Genomic DNA, 15,702 nt, shown 5'->3' on the forward strand with positions numbered 1-15,702 from the left:
TAAGTTTTTCAGAAGTATTGGTATTATTTAAACTGACAGTTACAGTAGCTATTGAAATTGTTAGCTATCAAGTTGTGTTAGCTAGCTCGGTGATTAGTTAAATAAAAATCAAGAAAGAGAAACACTGAAAAGTCCTTTTATATCACAAAAAAGTTGTATGAATGAACCAAACCCCTTCTTGTTTTCAAAGAAAGAAAAACAAAGAGAGTCAAGCATGATTTGATTTTGTGTATTTTCATCTGATAGAACATGACAGAACAGTCGGTAGTGAGGTAGACTTAAACAGGTCAACAGCAAAAAACATTGCTCTTTATGCAGGCATCTAAAAATGACATGAAATAAATACTGCCACGTACAATGTCTTACAAATGAGGTAGAAACAGTTTAGGAGAATGTAGAAGAAATGATGAGTGAATTAAAAAGATAACAGAAGTTCAGATATGACTCCACATCCTTCTCTGCACCAGAGAAACAAAAAAATTGAAATAATTGCTGCTGTGCGTATTCTACTATAAAACATGCAGTTTGTGTGGCACTGAAGAGCGTATAGTCCTTTCTGCTAAGCGCTTGAAATTTATAAAAGTCTAGTCAAGTTGCTTTCATCCTTTCTTAACATCTGTATTTTTTTCTTAAAAATAGTACAGAGCTCTGTTTAAAGAGGATTTGTTTGCGACATTTTAACACAAGTTTGATTTTTAAAAGACGGTCGAGTTTCTACACTTGCATTTATTCTGATGTCTGAGTGTTTAAGGAGACAGCAAAGTCTCATCCCACTCTCGCAAGATATTATCACCAAAAAACTTCTAGATCGACATCTTTTCAAACATTTTTTTATGGATTTTGATTCAAATTTGAAAAAAGTTACAGTGAACTGCTAACTTTTAATTAAGACATTTAGCAAGCATTCCAACATGATGTAGATGTTGATATATGGAAATGTTTTTGTTTTTTTTACCAGGAGTGCTTTGTTTTGACAAAGTTGGTCTGCAAAACCTTTTCCCTAACACTAACTACACTAACACTTAACATAGCATAAATTTTTCCACCAAAACCTATAGGAGAATTACAGCTATACACAAAGAAAATATGTTTTATATATCTAAAAAACATCACTGATGTACATTATGGCATGTATTGTCCTTAAAAAAAATATCTGAATTACATTCAACATTTCGGGCCTTGGTAAGAAAACTTCAAGTTTTCCAGAGCAATAAAATGGATGGGATTGTGTTTTCCTATGTGTGCAATTGTGTGAGCATGCTGACATTTTATATTACTGAAGGCATGAACGTTTGTGGTTTCCCTGAAGTTTTTAGCCATGGCTCTGTTTTCTTTCACCATCTTGCTCCGTAAAGCTCGCTACCAACACCCTAAGGTTATAACATACATTCTTACTTTTATCATTCTGAGGTAACAATATTCTTCCTGAGTTTTTCAATAACATGTCTATAAATCATCCTTCTAATAGGGTTAAGTAAAGAGATTGCATATTAAAAAGAGTAAATCAAAGCAGATAAGCAGGCAATTGTACATAAAGACTATAATGTTGAGCAGAAAGTGTTTGAGGCACTGGAACCTGCACGAAGAGCATCCATACAATAAACAACCTTTATTGGATGGTAAACTGGATGCTATTAATGTTTTCTTAAGCTTACCACAAATGTGCCTGGTAACTACACCATTAGAACACAACCCGCAGATATTTGTGTCTAGCAATTTTTTGAATGCTAAATACATTCGAATGAAAATAAAATCTTAAATCATTGGTAATAGATTTAAGCTTAAACAGTGACTTCGTGTATGTTGCTGAAGGTTTTTTATACAGTGCTATGACAAAGTATTCTCCCTTGAATAGTTCAAATATTAGTCAAACACAACCAGAGTAAATTCAGAATAATGATTTTATGAAGATTTCATTTATTATAGCAAGTTGTACAAATCAACCTGGGCCTATGTAAAAATCAATTTATCCCTTTCTGCTAGCCTATTAATTAAGTGTGATTATCCACTCTTACTGGTTCAATTTCTCCAGTCACAACCAGACCTGTACAATCAAGAAATCAGTTAAAAAGAATCTGTCTGAGGACATGATTACTCTATTAAAAAGCTACACACCATTCCCCGCGATCTAAAGAAATTCAGGAACAGATGGGAAACAAAACGCCTTACGACTCCAGGGACACACAGTGTGTCATCATCAACAATAGAGAAAACATAGAAAAGTAGCCCAGCCTTCCAGGGATTTGCTAACCTACCAAAACTACTCCAAAGTGCATCAACAATGGTCACATAAGAACCCAAAACAGCATCTAAAGGATTCACTTGCTTCAGTGAAGATCAGTGTTCATAAGTTAAGTTAAGAAAAGGACTGGATAAAAAAAAGTCAAAACCACTGCAGTCCAAAGATATCAGATTGCTGATCCACAAAACTGGGGAGTATTCTGCTCCCCGAGGAGACAAAACCGGAACCTTTGTAAGGTGTTCTTACAAAGAACATTATAATGACCAGCAGTCAAGCATACTGACTGCTGGTCATTATAGCATGACCAACCATGCTATAACTGATGGAACCATGAACTCTGCTATTCAGCAGTACATCCTGAAGGAGAAAGTCCAGCTATCAGGTTGGAACCTTAAGATCATGTGCATTTTGGTTTTCCAGCAGGACAGTGATCCAAAGCACACTGTCCAAAAGGCTAACAAAAAGAGACAACAGAGTGACTTAATTGGGGTCCAGACTTGAATCTTATTGAAATGCTGTGGCACTACCTTAAACAAAGTCTACAAGCTCTAAAGCACTACAATGTGACTGAATTAAACACAATCTAAGAAGAGTGGGGCAAGATTATACACATACAGCGATATATATACACATATATATCTATATATATATAACCTCAAAGCAAATTCTTAATATTCTTGTTATTTTTGTTGATTGTACAAAAAGGTGACGGGAAATTAGTTTTTCAGAAAGGATCAGGTTGGTTAGTTTTTTTCCTCTAATGAATGAAATCAACATTTTGAAATTGTTATTGTGCTATTTAGAGTTTAATTGACCTGAAACACTATTGCTAAATGTAAAACTTAAAGAAATCTGTAACAAATATTTTATCACAGCACTGTATGTTTATTTAAGCATCGACTGTTGTTGAGCAGAAAAGATACGTCTCCACGATAGGAAATAAATGCAAAAGGAGGTGGAGAGAGAACTATGATATTAATCTCCCAAGGCCCAATGACACACCAAGGCCTGCAGTCAGATTTACCAGTGATTATGCTAAAGTAGAACGGCAATCTCAACATTTTAGTTATTGCTTGCTTTCCTTTTTGGTCATTTTGTGGTGCCAAAGAGCATTTTTGCAGTCAAAGGCCTTTTTACATAAATAATGGCTACAAATTAGTACACCAACTTCTTAAACAACGCTAAGTAGCCAAAAGGAAATAGATAAGATCCTGAGAGAAAGAGACACTCTGATATTTAGACTGTCTATGTAGAGAATAGCTCAACCTAACACTTGTGAATCTTTGGAAAAATATGAAGAAAGACAAATGATGGACATCCACAAGAAATAGAAGTCTTGTGCCCTCTTGTGTTTGCCAGAGAGATTACACCTTTTGCAGAACAAGTCAGTGTTGTTCCAGTACCCTTCAGTCTTTAGGTACTCCTCCCTGATGTTGATTGGCATCATCAGTGGCCACCAGTGGTGTCCTCAGCTCGTGTGTGAGATGCAGGTATCTTCACAGACATTCTTTGCTGCTGAGAAAAGCTGTGCTCCCCTCTTACGCTTTCCCTTGCAAGGCCTGACGGTGGGCTATAGTTCCCTGCTCTGTTGTATGGAGGTGAAATCAGGGGCTTTCCAGGTTTGTAGGCCTGCTGGTCGTTGGCATGACGGCTAACGTCATAGCCATTGGCCTGGCTATTACCGTTACCTTTGCTGTGACTGTTTCCTGGACCGTTGCCATACTTTTTGTAGCGTGATCCCTCTGCTTCTACCTCCTCCTGTACTTCATCTGTCATCTCAAAGGCCTTGCGTTTAAGACCTCCATCAGTGCTCCCTCCAAGGTTGTGGCATGGGTAACTATAACTACCTCCGACCACGGTAGGCCGAGGGGCTAGAGGTGTGGGGGCACTAATTCCTGAGGGAAGATAGGAGGCACTGGGGTGGCTGTATCCAGAAGAAAGGCTGGTTTGGGGGTAGCAACCCGGTGGGTAGTTGTAGACCGGAGTGCTGGTGCTGTAGCTTGGCACTAGAGTAGGGGCTGGCTGCAAGGTGTGCAGAGGGGCAGGTGGAAGTGCTGCACTGGGCTGAGGGCAGTATCCGGGCGACAGATAGGTGCTGTTGTAGGCAGGAGGATATTCCTGAGATGATGGGGCATTGCAGGACGTAGTGCCTCCATAGCCTGGTTCCGTGACCAAGTTACTACTCACTAATGTTACACTTCCTGTGGCCGGGATTCCTACAGAGGCAGACCCCACCTTGGAGCCAGTTAGTGCTTCAAGTCCGGGGTAGCAATCCATGCCTTGGCTCAGAGCCCAGGGCTCGGTTTCAGTTTTTAGGAAACTTCCAGATTCAGAGTAGGCGCCTGTAGCAGGGCGTTCATATGACAACTCCAGACCTGAGTACTTCTCCGCATATCGCTTGAGCAGCGAAGAAGCCGTAAGAGCAGATATGTCGTCACTGGCCCAAGGATACCCAGCAGGGGCATAGGTGCGCCGGGCAGCAGTACTGTAGGGGTCTTGTTTGTGGGCAGACTGTGGAGAGGTGGTGGATGTCACATCTAGGTGCTGCTCAGGCCACTGAGATAAAGGGGCGCCGTGCTCCGGAGACCAGTGCATCTTCAATAGACCTGAAAGAAACAAGAAAGAATGCGTCAACTCACAAAAATGCAGCGAGAATACGAGAATCAAATGATTCTTTGCTTGATTAGTTGTGATTAATACTTTAGCAATAGCAGACTACAGTAGCAAAAACACTCGGTAACACTTTATTTGACGGGTTGTGAATAAGACTGTCATGAAACTGTCATAAACATGACATAACATCTGCATGAACATGAGTAAGTCTTCATGAATATTTATGACTGTTGTCATAAAGTGTCATTTGGTAAATCGTGACACTTTTAATACAAAGTTGACATTATTCTAAATGTTTTTGTTATGACAACTTGACATTAATCAAGAAATCATGATCTGACATAAATTTGTTATAAAAGTATTACTGATTAAACTTTAGCTTTAATAACATAAAGCTACATCATTTTTTAAAGTCCTCATCTACATTCTCTAGGACATTAAATAAACACTATTATTTAATATGAGCAATCAGCTAATGTTTGTATCAACATCTTAAAGCTTTACAAATACAGAAGACCTGAGTATCAGAGGCAGAGCTCTGTTTGTTGCATCTGTAAAACTGCAGAAAAGGATAAATTGATCACAAGATGACAGTACTGACCATCCAACCTTTCAGTGGTCATTTCACACCGTCTTCATAATCACCATAAAAACAAAGCATTTTACACAATTTTGTTCCCATGCTCAGATTCAACCAGGCAGGGGACAACAACCCTAACCCTTATGAGAAAGTGCCAACATAGCCCCCAGCCTGGTCTCCACAGCGATAAGCCTTGATTAGCCTGCATGCTACCCTCTGAATCTGCTCCGCTCACATTGGAGCCATTGTTGTCTCTCTGTGAGTCTCATAGTCCACAAAGCCACCCCCACCAAGCGTGTGATCTAATTCGGCCCAAACCTCAGGGGTCTGCTGGACAAGTGGGTGGGGTCCGTGAGGAGAAAAATCTAAGTATTTCGTTCCTTCCTTTTACATGGAGGCTAAACTAGAACTTATATATAGATGATTGCTTTAGTTATGATTGATTAGGCAAGAGAATAAAAAAATCTAAATCTCATGTGACATGAGCAGTTAAACATCCACATGTAGACTGGGTAATCCACTGGTTTAGAGGCTGAGGGCTGGTCTTTTTGAACTGGAGTTAGGCTGACATTCCAGGCATTGCAGAGCATTATTAAACTACCCCAATCTCAGGCCTAGTCCAGAGGGGTTTTCCTGCAACAGCACTGGACAGAGGAGGAAGTTACCAGAAGATTTTGGTCTGATTTGGAGAACATTTCCTTTTTATGATAGGATTTTATAACCAAACATGAGTTTTGAGTTACTTTCCTTTTCTGAGCCTTCTGCTTCCTTAAAGATGCAACTTTTTACAGTGAATAATGAAAGTGTTGCAGGGTGCTGCTCTGCAGTGGACTGGCAGGGTCCACTGCAGATACAACGTGTCCAGGGTGTACCCCGCCTCTCACCATTGACCTCTGGAGATAAGCACCAGCAAGCCTTGTGATCCCACAAAGCGTGTTGGATAATGACTGGATGCATGACTTTTAACATTAATGACCTAAATAGCAATATCAATCACATTTCAATACTATAATCGTTTGCAGATTGAAGCGCGTCCAAGAGATTCATGATTTTTACACCAAAAAGGTATCAAAAACACGAGTTTTTAGATATATCAATAGAGCAAAAGTGATGAAAGTTCTTAATTGATTTTATAGACAAGAACTTGCTGAATGCCAACTAACACTGAGCAAATATTAATGTGGGTTTATGTCTATATTTGAGTTTTTATTTAAAATTATATGCCTGTGTTGTCATATTTTTAATTAAACCTTCATTCAACCAGAAGAAAGATCTGTTGACATCAATATCTCTTTCAGAAGGGTAACCGGGCCAAGAAAGGCAGAAGTACATGTTATAATGAGTAAGGCAAATGGAGAAAAATAACAAAATAAACTTTAAAAATATCTAATGTGGAAAAAATTTGACAAATAACATGCAGGAGTTATAAATTTGCATCAAAATTAAAGTAATGGATGCAGTTCTTGTTTTTAAAACTTGTTTTAAAAACTTTTTGTTGGAAAAAAAAAAAGGCTAAATACTCCATATCTCCCAAATTAATATGTTATCTATGTTGATGTAAGAGTGTAAATATCTAATCACCACAGTATAATATAGCGCACTAAGAATAATAAGAACAGTGAGGCAAGTTTGCTCCAAGTGCTTACAAGAAGTTGTTCATTAAACTAAACTAAATTCTGCTTAAATGCTCTGAAAAATGATAAATCACTGCAGATTTATGAGTTTTTAAAGTTATTTTAATCTATGATGTGAGTTGGTTACAATTATGACAAGTTTATATCTACACTTTAAAAAAACCCAAAAACGTCTCTAATTTGCGGTTAAATACCAGCAGCTGTGGTTACCAGAATTTTAAATTAAGAGGTTTTTTTTCTTACAGTGTACATGTGCAACTCAAATTTTTACTGCTTACTCTTAAAGCTTAATGTATTTCAAAGAAGAGCTAAATGACGTAGGATATTGATATTGTTGAAATAAACCAGAAGCCTATATCTTTGGACCCATTAGTTTGACTGATCTGAAGTCAGCTTCTGCGGATTGAATCTGCAGTACTGGACAGAGAGTGGTTTAATGCAGATTAATAAATCAGTTTGAAAAGCTTGGACCAATCCCATTCAGCTTGCAGAAGAGCACAAGCTTGACCTTTAACAGATAACAGGGAGGATAACCAGTATTTCGTCACCCGGTCTATGTCATTTTATGCCAAAAGTAATTTTTTTATTTTTATTTTTTGCCTAAATGTCTTTTGGAAATATAGAAATAGAGGTAGATTTTTTTTCTTTTGGCCAAAATCACTTTTGGTAAAAAATGGCTTTTTCCATTGTTTTAGGAAGGTGAAGATTTAATACTTTTGTCTGTCAAGGAAATGTGAAATTTTGAAAATCTCACTGTTAATTAAAGGACATTCTCTGAAAAAAACACACATGGAGTCTGCTGTTTTAGTACTCATTGCTAATATAAGGTGCTGGTGACAGTTTAAATGTCACCTCCATCACGATATTGTCTTAGTTTGAATTAGTATCAATACAACCATGTTTTACAGTGACTGCTTTCTCACTCCAGGTATCCCATTGCCTCTGATACTAATATAAATAATTATCCACCTCTCAACACAGGACAGCTTATTTTGAAGGCTCTTCCAATATTTTATTATACGTGTTAAAAGGAAATCAGAATTGACAAACCTCTACAAAAACCATAGATCAGAAATTGTTCACAAATCTCAGATCTCAAATCAGATAAATCATTCTTAGCTAAAAACCTTTATGTGATTCTTTCAACCTTTAACTTAGCTTAGTCTACTTCAGTTGTGTTTGAATACCCAAAACATGGACTAACAACAGCGTTTCATTTAATATATGGAGGATTTTTAGATTTCAAATTTTTTCTGCTCATAATAATTTGTGAAGGTAAGGCAGAGACCAGACTGCTTGAGAATAGTGCACTAGACTTAAGACTTTTGGCATCCAGCTTTTGGTAGGAAGAGAGAGAGAAATGTCTACAGAATATTTCTCCAAAGGTCCTGCAGATAATCAAGATGTTTTGGAAGATGTGAGATAGGCCTATTTTATCGGTAGGCCTAATGGGGCCTGCAGTGCTTCGGATGTTGTTCAGGAGGAGTCTTTGCTGCACTCATGAAGTTATTCTAGTATGCCAAATTCCTCTAAGGTTCATTACTGTTCCATGTTTTCTTCATTTGCAGATAATGACTCTCACTGTGGTTCACTGATGTCCCAAATCCTTAGAAATTGCTTCGTAAACCTTTTCAGTCTTATAGATGTCAGTGATTTTGCATCCATCTGTTCTTCAAATTACTTCAATCAGAGCCTGGTGTTGTCTGTTTTAAGATCTTCCGTCCTGTCACATGTTAGCAGACAGATATATTTAAGATATTTGTTGTTTCTAAAGCTTTGGCAGTAATCAGGGGTGGAACGTGTAATTGAACCCAGGTTAAGCCTGGCATAATAAATAAAATCATAACTTGAAATCTGACTTTTGTATTTACTCAGGTTATCTCTGTCCGATATTAAAATTTGTTGATCAACTGAATCATCAGAGTGTGACAAAAAAGCAGAAAGAGTGGAAATCTCGGGCAAATATTTTTCCACAGAACTGCATTATGAGGAAATGCATTTCCAAACATTCAGTCCAAACATTGTCACCATTGTTACTTACATTTGTGGATGTTTTATTCTCTAACTACCTGATTTTATCTTTCAAGGACACAAGCATATACAAGTTATTCTTGATCTCTGGGTCTGAGTGGACTCCAGTTTGAACGGCAATCCACTGCATGGTCAGTATGAGTAATTAGTGGTTAATAAGATGGAAGTACGTGTGGGGGAAGGGCTTTGCTGTGATGGGATTTGGGGGTTGTGGAACATCAGAAATGGCTCCTGGACTGGATGAGTAAAAAAAAAGAAGTCACCCCTCTGTAGCTGAAGGGTCTCTGTTAGCGCTTTTTCTCCACTCACAATAAACAAAGAGATCCCCTGAAGATGGACAGACACTTGAAAATACACACACACTGACCCACATATGCACACACACACACCCCCACACACCCACACACACACACGAGCACACAGAAAAGCCCCAACAGCAAAGTGAACTCCCACACTGCGGTTCGTCCTGCAGCGTTGGGCTTCGGATGGCCAGCAAGCAGGGGGACTCCTGATCAACCATTGGATGATTTAGGTTGCAGGCATGCCAGGAATCTAACCTGAGACGCAGATATCTTTTCCATACACTCAGCAAACTTGTCAAATTTCCACAATCTGGGAAAAGGACAGTGGAAATGCTAACAATTCTGGCGACATATCAGCTGTTGGGGTTTTGTGATTATAGCTGATTCACACTCTGCCAATAGTTTTACAGGACACACATGACTGGCTGTGCTTTCATTCCCAGAACCAGCCAGTGAAAAATATAGTCTTCTTTCAGCCAGCTGACTGTCAGTGTACAGCCATGGCCAGGGGAGGGGGATCACTACTGTATGAAACTGGAAAACACCGGTAATTGAGGAACTTTCTCTGGCATATCAAAAGGAAAAGCTGGAATTCAAATCTCAGTTTGAAACATGAACTTTGTAAAACTTTGGTAGAACTTTAAACAAGAAATCGGCTCAAGTCTACATTAAAAATATGTAATAATTACTGAGGATAACGCCAGTGGACTCACCGTCAAGCTTGTCTGTGTCCTTGCTTACACGGTAAATGAGGGCTACCTTGTTATGTATGCAGTGACCAGTGGCTAAAGCACAATGTCAAAGTGAAGGAGAATGGACCCTCTCGCTCTCCTAACTCCCCTTTACTCCTTTTTTCTGGTGTGCAAAGTGTAACCAGGCTACAGTGCAAACTCTGCACCACACCAGGTTCAGTTTTATCCAGTTTGCTGATCCAAAGACAAATAAGAATCTGCTTAAAATATGTTTGCTTAATTTATATTTATCTCTTGTGCAGTATAGTAAAGATGTGACTCTGTCCCAATCTGTGTGGTCACTTTTTTACCCTCCCCCACTCCTTTAGCTCCACACATGTGGCAGAGGCTGGACTGTGCCCCCCCCACACCTCCGCTCTGCTCATTGTGTCCACTCATATATCAACCCTGCAGCTGACCAGTCCCTCCTCACGTCTTCCCCATCTGTCCTTCCCTTTGCTTGTTCCTCAGTCGCCGCAGCTCCCATCTTTACCTAAACTCCTAATGAGGAATCTACGGTGGGCTGCGGCTTTCTTAACAAGCTGTCACGATTACTGTTAGAGGGGTAATGCGTTTGTAGAGGCCGACATTTATGTGGCCCACCATTCAAAGCTAATGAGAGGCTGTTGACACCGGGTTACTAACGATGTGGCTTTCATTCACAGGACTGCTTCACCCCGGTAACTGCCGACTTAAAAAGCGCTAAAATGTCTCATCATTCTCTCTTCCCATCACACTATCATCATTATGTACAGAGCCCCCTTAATGAGGTGTGGGACGATGGTGATTACATGTTTACTTGTTTGTTTTTGCAGACTGATCCATGATGGGTCAGTGTGGCAGATTTTATTGGGGGGGGGAAAAGCGAATGAACACTATCTTAGGAATGCATTTAGTCAAGATGGAGGAGAACTAACACAACGCTGTGAGTCACTTTGAGGAAGGAATGTGACAAATGCATGTTACCAAAAACTCCTATCTACTCAGACAACTCCCTCATTCTCTGTTGAAGCTACAGGACATTTTTCTGACTGATTCGCAATGTATAGACATGGAAAGCAATTCCCTCTGCTTTATTCTAATCAGGTTAGTGTTGTAATCCTGTTAAAGCCTGACCTGATCAATAACCCAGTCAGTCAATATAAGGATATGAAAAAAGCCTGGACTCTTAAAACTAGAGGGGTGAAAAACATGCCTTTTTTTACTAACCAAATATTGGACCTATGTTTTGGGTTGGGTAATGACTCTGAGCCAGCAAACTGGGTTGGGTTTTAGAATCAACAATTTGCTTCAAGTGACAAATGTCACTAATAAGCAAGTTTAAAATATGTATATTTTCACTTTTAGTTTATTTGTGCCATAAAAATGATCAGTTTAACCCTTTAACACACTTACATGCAAGACACCGGTGTCCTCATGATAGTCAAGGGGTTTTAAGAAGAAATGAAGGCAACATACTCATAATGTCTAAAATATTTGCATCCGTGTTACACAACATTGCTTATTTGTATCGACTTTATAATATTTTCTTTGGTCAAAACACCAATTGAAAAATTAGCTAGCATTAGCTTGTGCTATCTATAGGTAGTGTGGCTGCACGATCTGACCAGGAAGCGCAATCAGTACCAGTAGCTCATTTGCACATGCGCTAAAAAAAATTTTTCTGGATAATTGCTATAATGTAGATCTACAAAGACTAACAATTATTTTTGATATCAATTGAAATATTATTTACTACAAAAAAAACTATTTTCCTAGACAGCTATTATGTCCTTAATAAATAATAATGATCATAATTGTGAAAGTTGTGTATTAGACTCATTGGACTGTAACGTATTTACGATGTCAATGCGCCCTCTGGTGGAACCAGAATACACAGATCTGAGATTAACTAAAGGTGTCATCCAACTGTGCAAGACTATGTCCCACAAATACAAATTTATTTCTCCATCTTTCCTCACATTTGATTATTGTACACAGGCACATATATTACTTAATATATATTTTTTCCCATAAAATAGCAGTCACAGCAGTCTAGCGAAATGTGATTTAACTGTTATCTGTATTTTTTTTTCATTCTCTTTAAATTATACACTATTTTTATGATTATAATGAAGTACAAAAAAGTAAAAAATAAATAAAAAATACTGTCTCAGAAGTATTTTTACGCATGCGCAAATGAGCTACCGGTACGTGTTTCTGGGATAAGTCGTGCAGCCAAATGTAGAACTCTGACATTGGCTTTCGTAAAAGTAAAACTCGGTTTTTGGTGTCATTAACTCAACACATTGACATTAATAATATTGAACAACATAATTTCCTTTTATTTTATGGATGTAACAATACATCAGTCTCACACGAATAGCAGAAAATAGATTTTGGCCTTATGTCTGGGAAAACTGGATCCTTGTTTTTTTGTTTTGTTTCCATTCCAGGTTTGACTAGCTCACACACTGTGACATTTATTCTTACCTAATTCTGAGTTGGTTCTTCACCGAAAAATAATTTAACAAGTTTAAAACCTGGAGTTTACAGATTAAACAGGAAATACTTGTTTTTATTCATAGAACTGCACAGTCAAAATAAATGACGCTTTCTTTGAACAAAAAAGCACCAGATGCACAAGTTGCTTTACTGCAAAACATGTTTTGAAGTCTAATAGCTGTTTAAACTGTACACCATTCACATGGAGAGGCTGGAAAAACAGCAACTGAACACTTTTTGTGAAATTCCTCAAAACGAAGCCTGGAGGCTCAGCTGTTAAAACCATTAGCATTTCTGCTTTCTCAACATGACTTCTCAAAGACACCCCCTCCTCTCATTTCCCTCCACTCACCCTCCCTGCTTCCCTCTAACCAAACCACAGGAGACGGACAAAAGATGAGCCAGAAGAAGAATGAGTACAGAAAAACAGACTGAAGGTGAGGATCTGCACACACCAAAATCTGCCAGGACTTACTGTATGGGGTGGCAGGACTGAGCATTCTGCAGCCCTGGCCCCAGGTGAAGAGGAGAGGACCAGGTCCACTTGTCCTTACTGAGGACCCAGCTGCATGCTGATGGGGCCTAAGTCGATCCTGCTGTACACTGTGTGGCTGCTGTCTCTGCAAGTGGCCAGCCTCAAGTACAGCTTCATGGTTCACCTTACACTTCAACACCAAAGTACCACCTGAAGAGGGAAACGGCCACAATGCTATTTATGCAGGAGTACTTTTGTGTAAAGAGTGACACAGAAATGTTCAGAAAGCAAAGCAACACTAAAAGACATAACCTATATTCAGGAGTTTCATTTGGCTTCAGGTCAATTCACCCTTTGCCAAATTGTACACCTTTTTATCGTTTCAAGTTCCCATTTTTCCCCTTCCTACATCTGTTACATAGCCATAAAATAACCATTCATGTACATAAACAATTGTGTGTTTCTTTAATATACACTTTATATTATGGAGATAGTCAATCATAATGTAGAAACCTCAATAATAACTACCATTTCAGTGGTGTTTTCTATTTTATCTGAAAGATTTTCACCCAATTTTGATGTATTTTGGTTCAGATGCAGATTAAACTTGAAATACTTCAGCCTAACAAACTGAAATATCTCTGGAGCAGAACGCCAGCTGTTATAAGAAAGATTGCTGCAACTTTTACTAGTATTCCTGGTCCCACTCAGTTGAATCAAAAGGTTACATCTCCTTATACGCATTCAGTCAAGCTCAACAGAGGTTTATTATTAGCTCATTATTTGAGTCAGGTGTGTTGAAGCAGAGACACAAAAAGTTGCAGGAACCCGGCACTTGAGGATTTTAGTTTGAGACCCCTATTTTAAGGAACCTCTTTCTGGTAATGTTATTGGCGTAAAAAAATACTACTGGAGACTATGATTAGGATAAATTAATTTAGTTTAGATTTAGCCAAAGCAGGCATGAAATATCCCCATAATGGGTACGAATTGACTGATGCTTGGTCAAGCATCAGAAAATAAAAAGAAAAAATTCAGAAATTCAAAAAGAAAACTTTTTGAATCAAACCTGCAAGAAAGCAAAATCATACAGGCCATTTTATTCTGCTGTGCTTCCATGAAACAGTTGAATAAACATGAGTTTTATTCTCTGTGCCCATACTGGCAAGTGTAGTGTGATTTTGAATGTGCAATAATGGGATCCTGCACCTATGCAATGACAACGGTGTGTTTTTTTATCATCTTTTTTTGTGTGTTTATGTGAAAAACATAAAAGGATGAATGTTATCCAAAGGCTAGAACCTGATTATGTAATTATTTTCTACTTCTCCTATAATAAAAAAGGAAATAATATCAAACTTAGGACTGAAAAAAATTGTCAACAAAAACTAATCTTAGCCCTAATAAGGATTTTTAAAAGTTTAATAATCTGTAATTTCCTGTTTTCAAGTACCTACATACCAATAATCAGTTGATTTAATATATTAGGTCATTTTTATTTTCAACCTGAGCAAAATGTAGTGTCTGTATTACTAAAAGACAAAACAGCTTCTGATTTTCCACCTAAATATGCGATTCAAAAATCATTTAGCAGTTTGGCCAGAACTAAGAAACAGACATGCAAACAGACAATATGAAGAAATCAAAAATAAATAAATGAAACTTTTCTAAATTTATTCTTTCCTGTCTTAAACTCACACGTAAAAAATAATTTGCACATAAAGCTGTCTGGCCATTAGCTGGAGTCCAGCAAATTTATAGGGGTGACTATTGCCCACCTCTGGCCCCCCATTGGTGGCGCCACTGAAGCCACATATGAATGTTTTTCGACCTTTAAATTCCAGACCATTTGGAGATATTACGTCGTTTGAGATAAAAACATACTAATGCGTCATTTTATTCCTTTAATGACACATTAAGCACTTTTAATGCGGTCAAGTTTTGGAAAGTGGAGGGAAAAAAGACCCCCATATATAAATCGTCAAGTTACCATTTGCTGGAGTTGTCATGCGCGCATATTCTCCTTCTCAACCTTATTTTCACTTTAGCAACCTGACAGAAAACAGGCTTCACTGTGCAAAGAAAAAAAAAATCGCTCTTTCAAACCGAAAAACTCGGAACCATATCACTGCAAGCAGAACTTTGCACTCTTCCTTTAAAGAGGACTTTCTCCTGCCTGACACCGATTTTCCATTTCTGTAAAGAAAGTCAAGCCCGAGCGAAAACTGACTGAACTGACGTGTTAGAATGACGACTCGAAAGAAAATGATGGGCAATGGGTGCAAAAAGACAAACTAAAAAAAAGTGTGCAAAAATAAAATAAAATACGAGAACGGCAGCGGATGGACAGAAATGCGCAAGAAGCTGAGGTAATATTTGCATCTTTTAGGGGAATAAAAACAACTTTCTCAACAAGCGAGGAAATGCTTACAGACCTGACCATCCCTGGATGTGCTCGGTTAGTGCTCCGGTGCGGAAAGTAATCCAATATTCCTCAAAATACAGCAGGGGGGAGTCGATGTAAAAGGGATTGTAGTTGAGTGTTCAGGAGGGGGGAACACTCTCTCTCTCTCTCTCTTTCGCTCCCTCACTTGTGGGACCCTATCCTCT

General features: G+C 38.4%; 1 protein-coding gene across 1 annotated transcript; it reads right to left on the reverse strand.

Moving 5' to 3' along the window:
* Positions 1-15,702, reverse strand: LOC114135123 (fidgetin-like). The gene is made up of 3 exons (XM_028002100.1): positions 15,528-15,702; positions 13,093-13,302; positions 1-4,848 (listed from the first exon to the last, which is right to left on the reverse strand). The coding sequence occupies exons 2-3, from the start codon at positions 13,115-13,117 to the stop codon at positions 3,689-3,691; spliced, it is 1,185 nt and encodes a 394-aa protein (XP_027857901.1). The 5' UTR covers positions 13,118-13,302; positions 15,528-15,702; the 3' UTR covers positions 1-3,688.

The sequence above is a fragment of the Xiphophorus couchianus genome, chromosome 20 (assembly GCF_001444195.1).
Source record: "Xiphophorus couchianus chromosome 20, X_couchianus-1.0, whole genome shotgun sequence".
Classification (NCBI taxonomy): Eukaryota; Metazoa; Chordata; class Actinopteri; order Cyprinodontiformes; family Poeciliidae; genus Xiphophorus; species Xiphophorus couchianus.

Excerpts from the sequence above, each read along its gene's own strand:
- LOC114135123 (XM_028002100.1), bottom strand. The coding sequence starts at position 13,117 with ATGCTCAGTCCTGCCACCCCATACA. Across the intron at positions 4,849-13,092 it reads CAGTCCTGCCACCCCATACA|GTCTATTGAAGATGCACTGG; the intron begins GTAAGTCCTGGC and ends TGTTTCTTTCAG.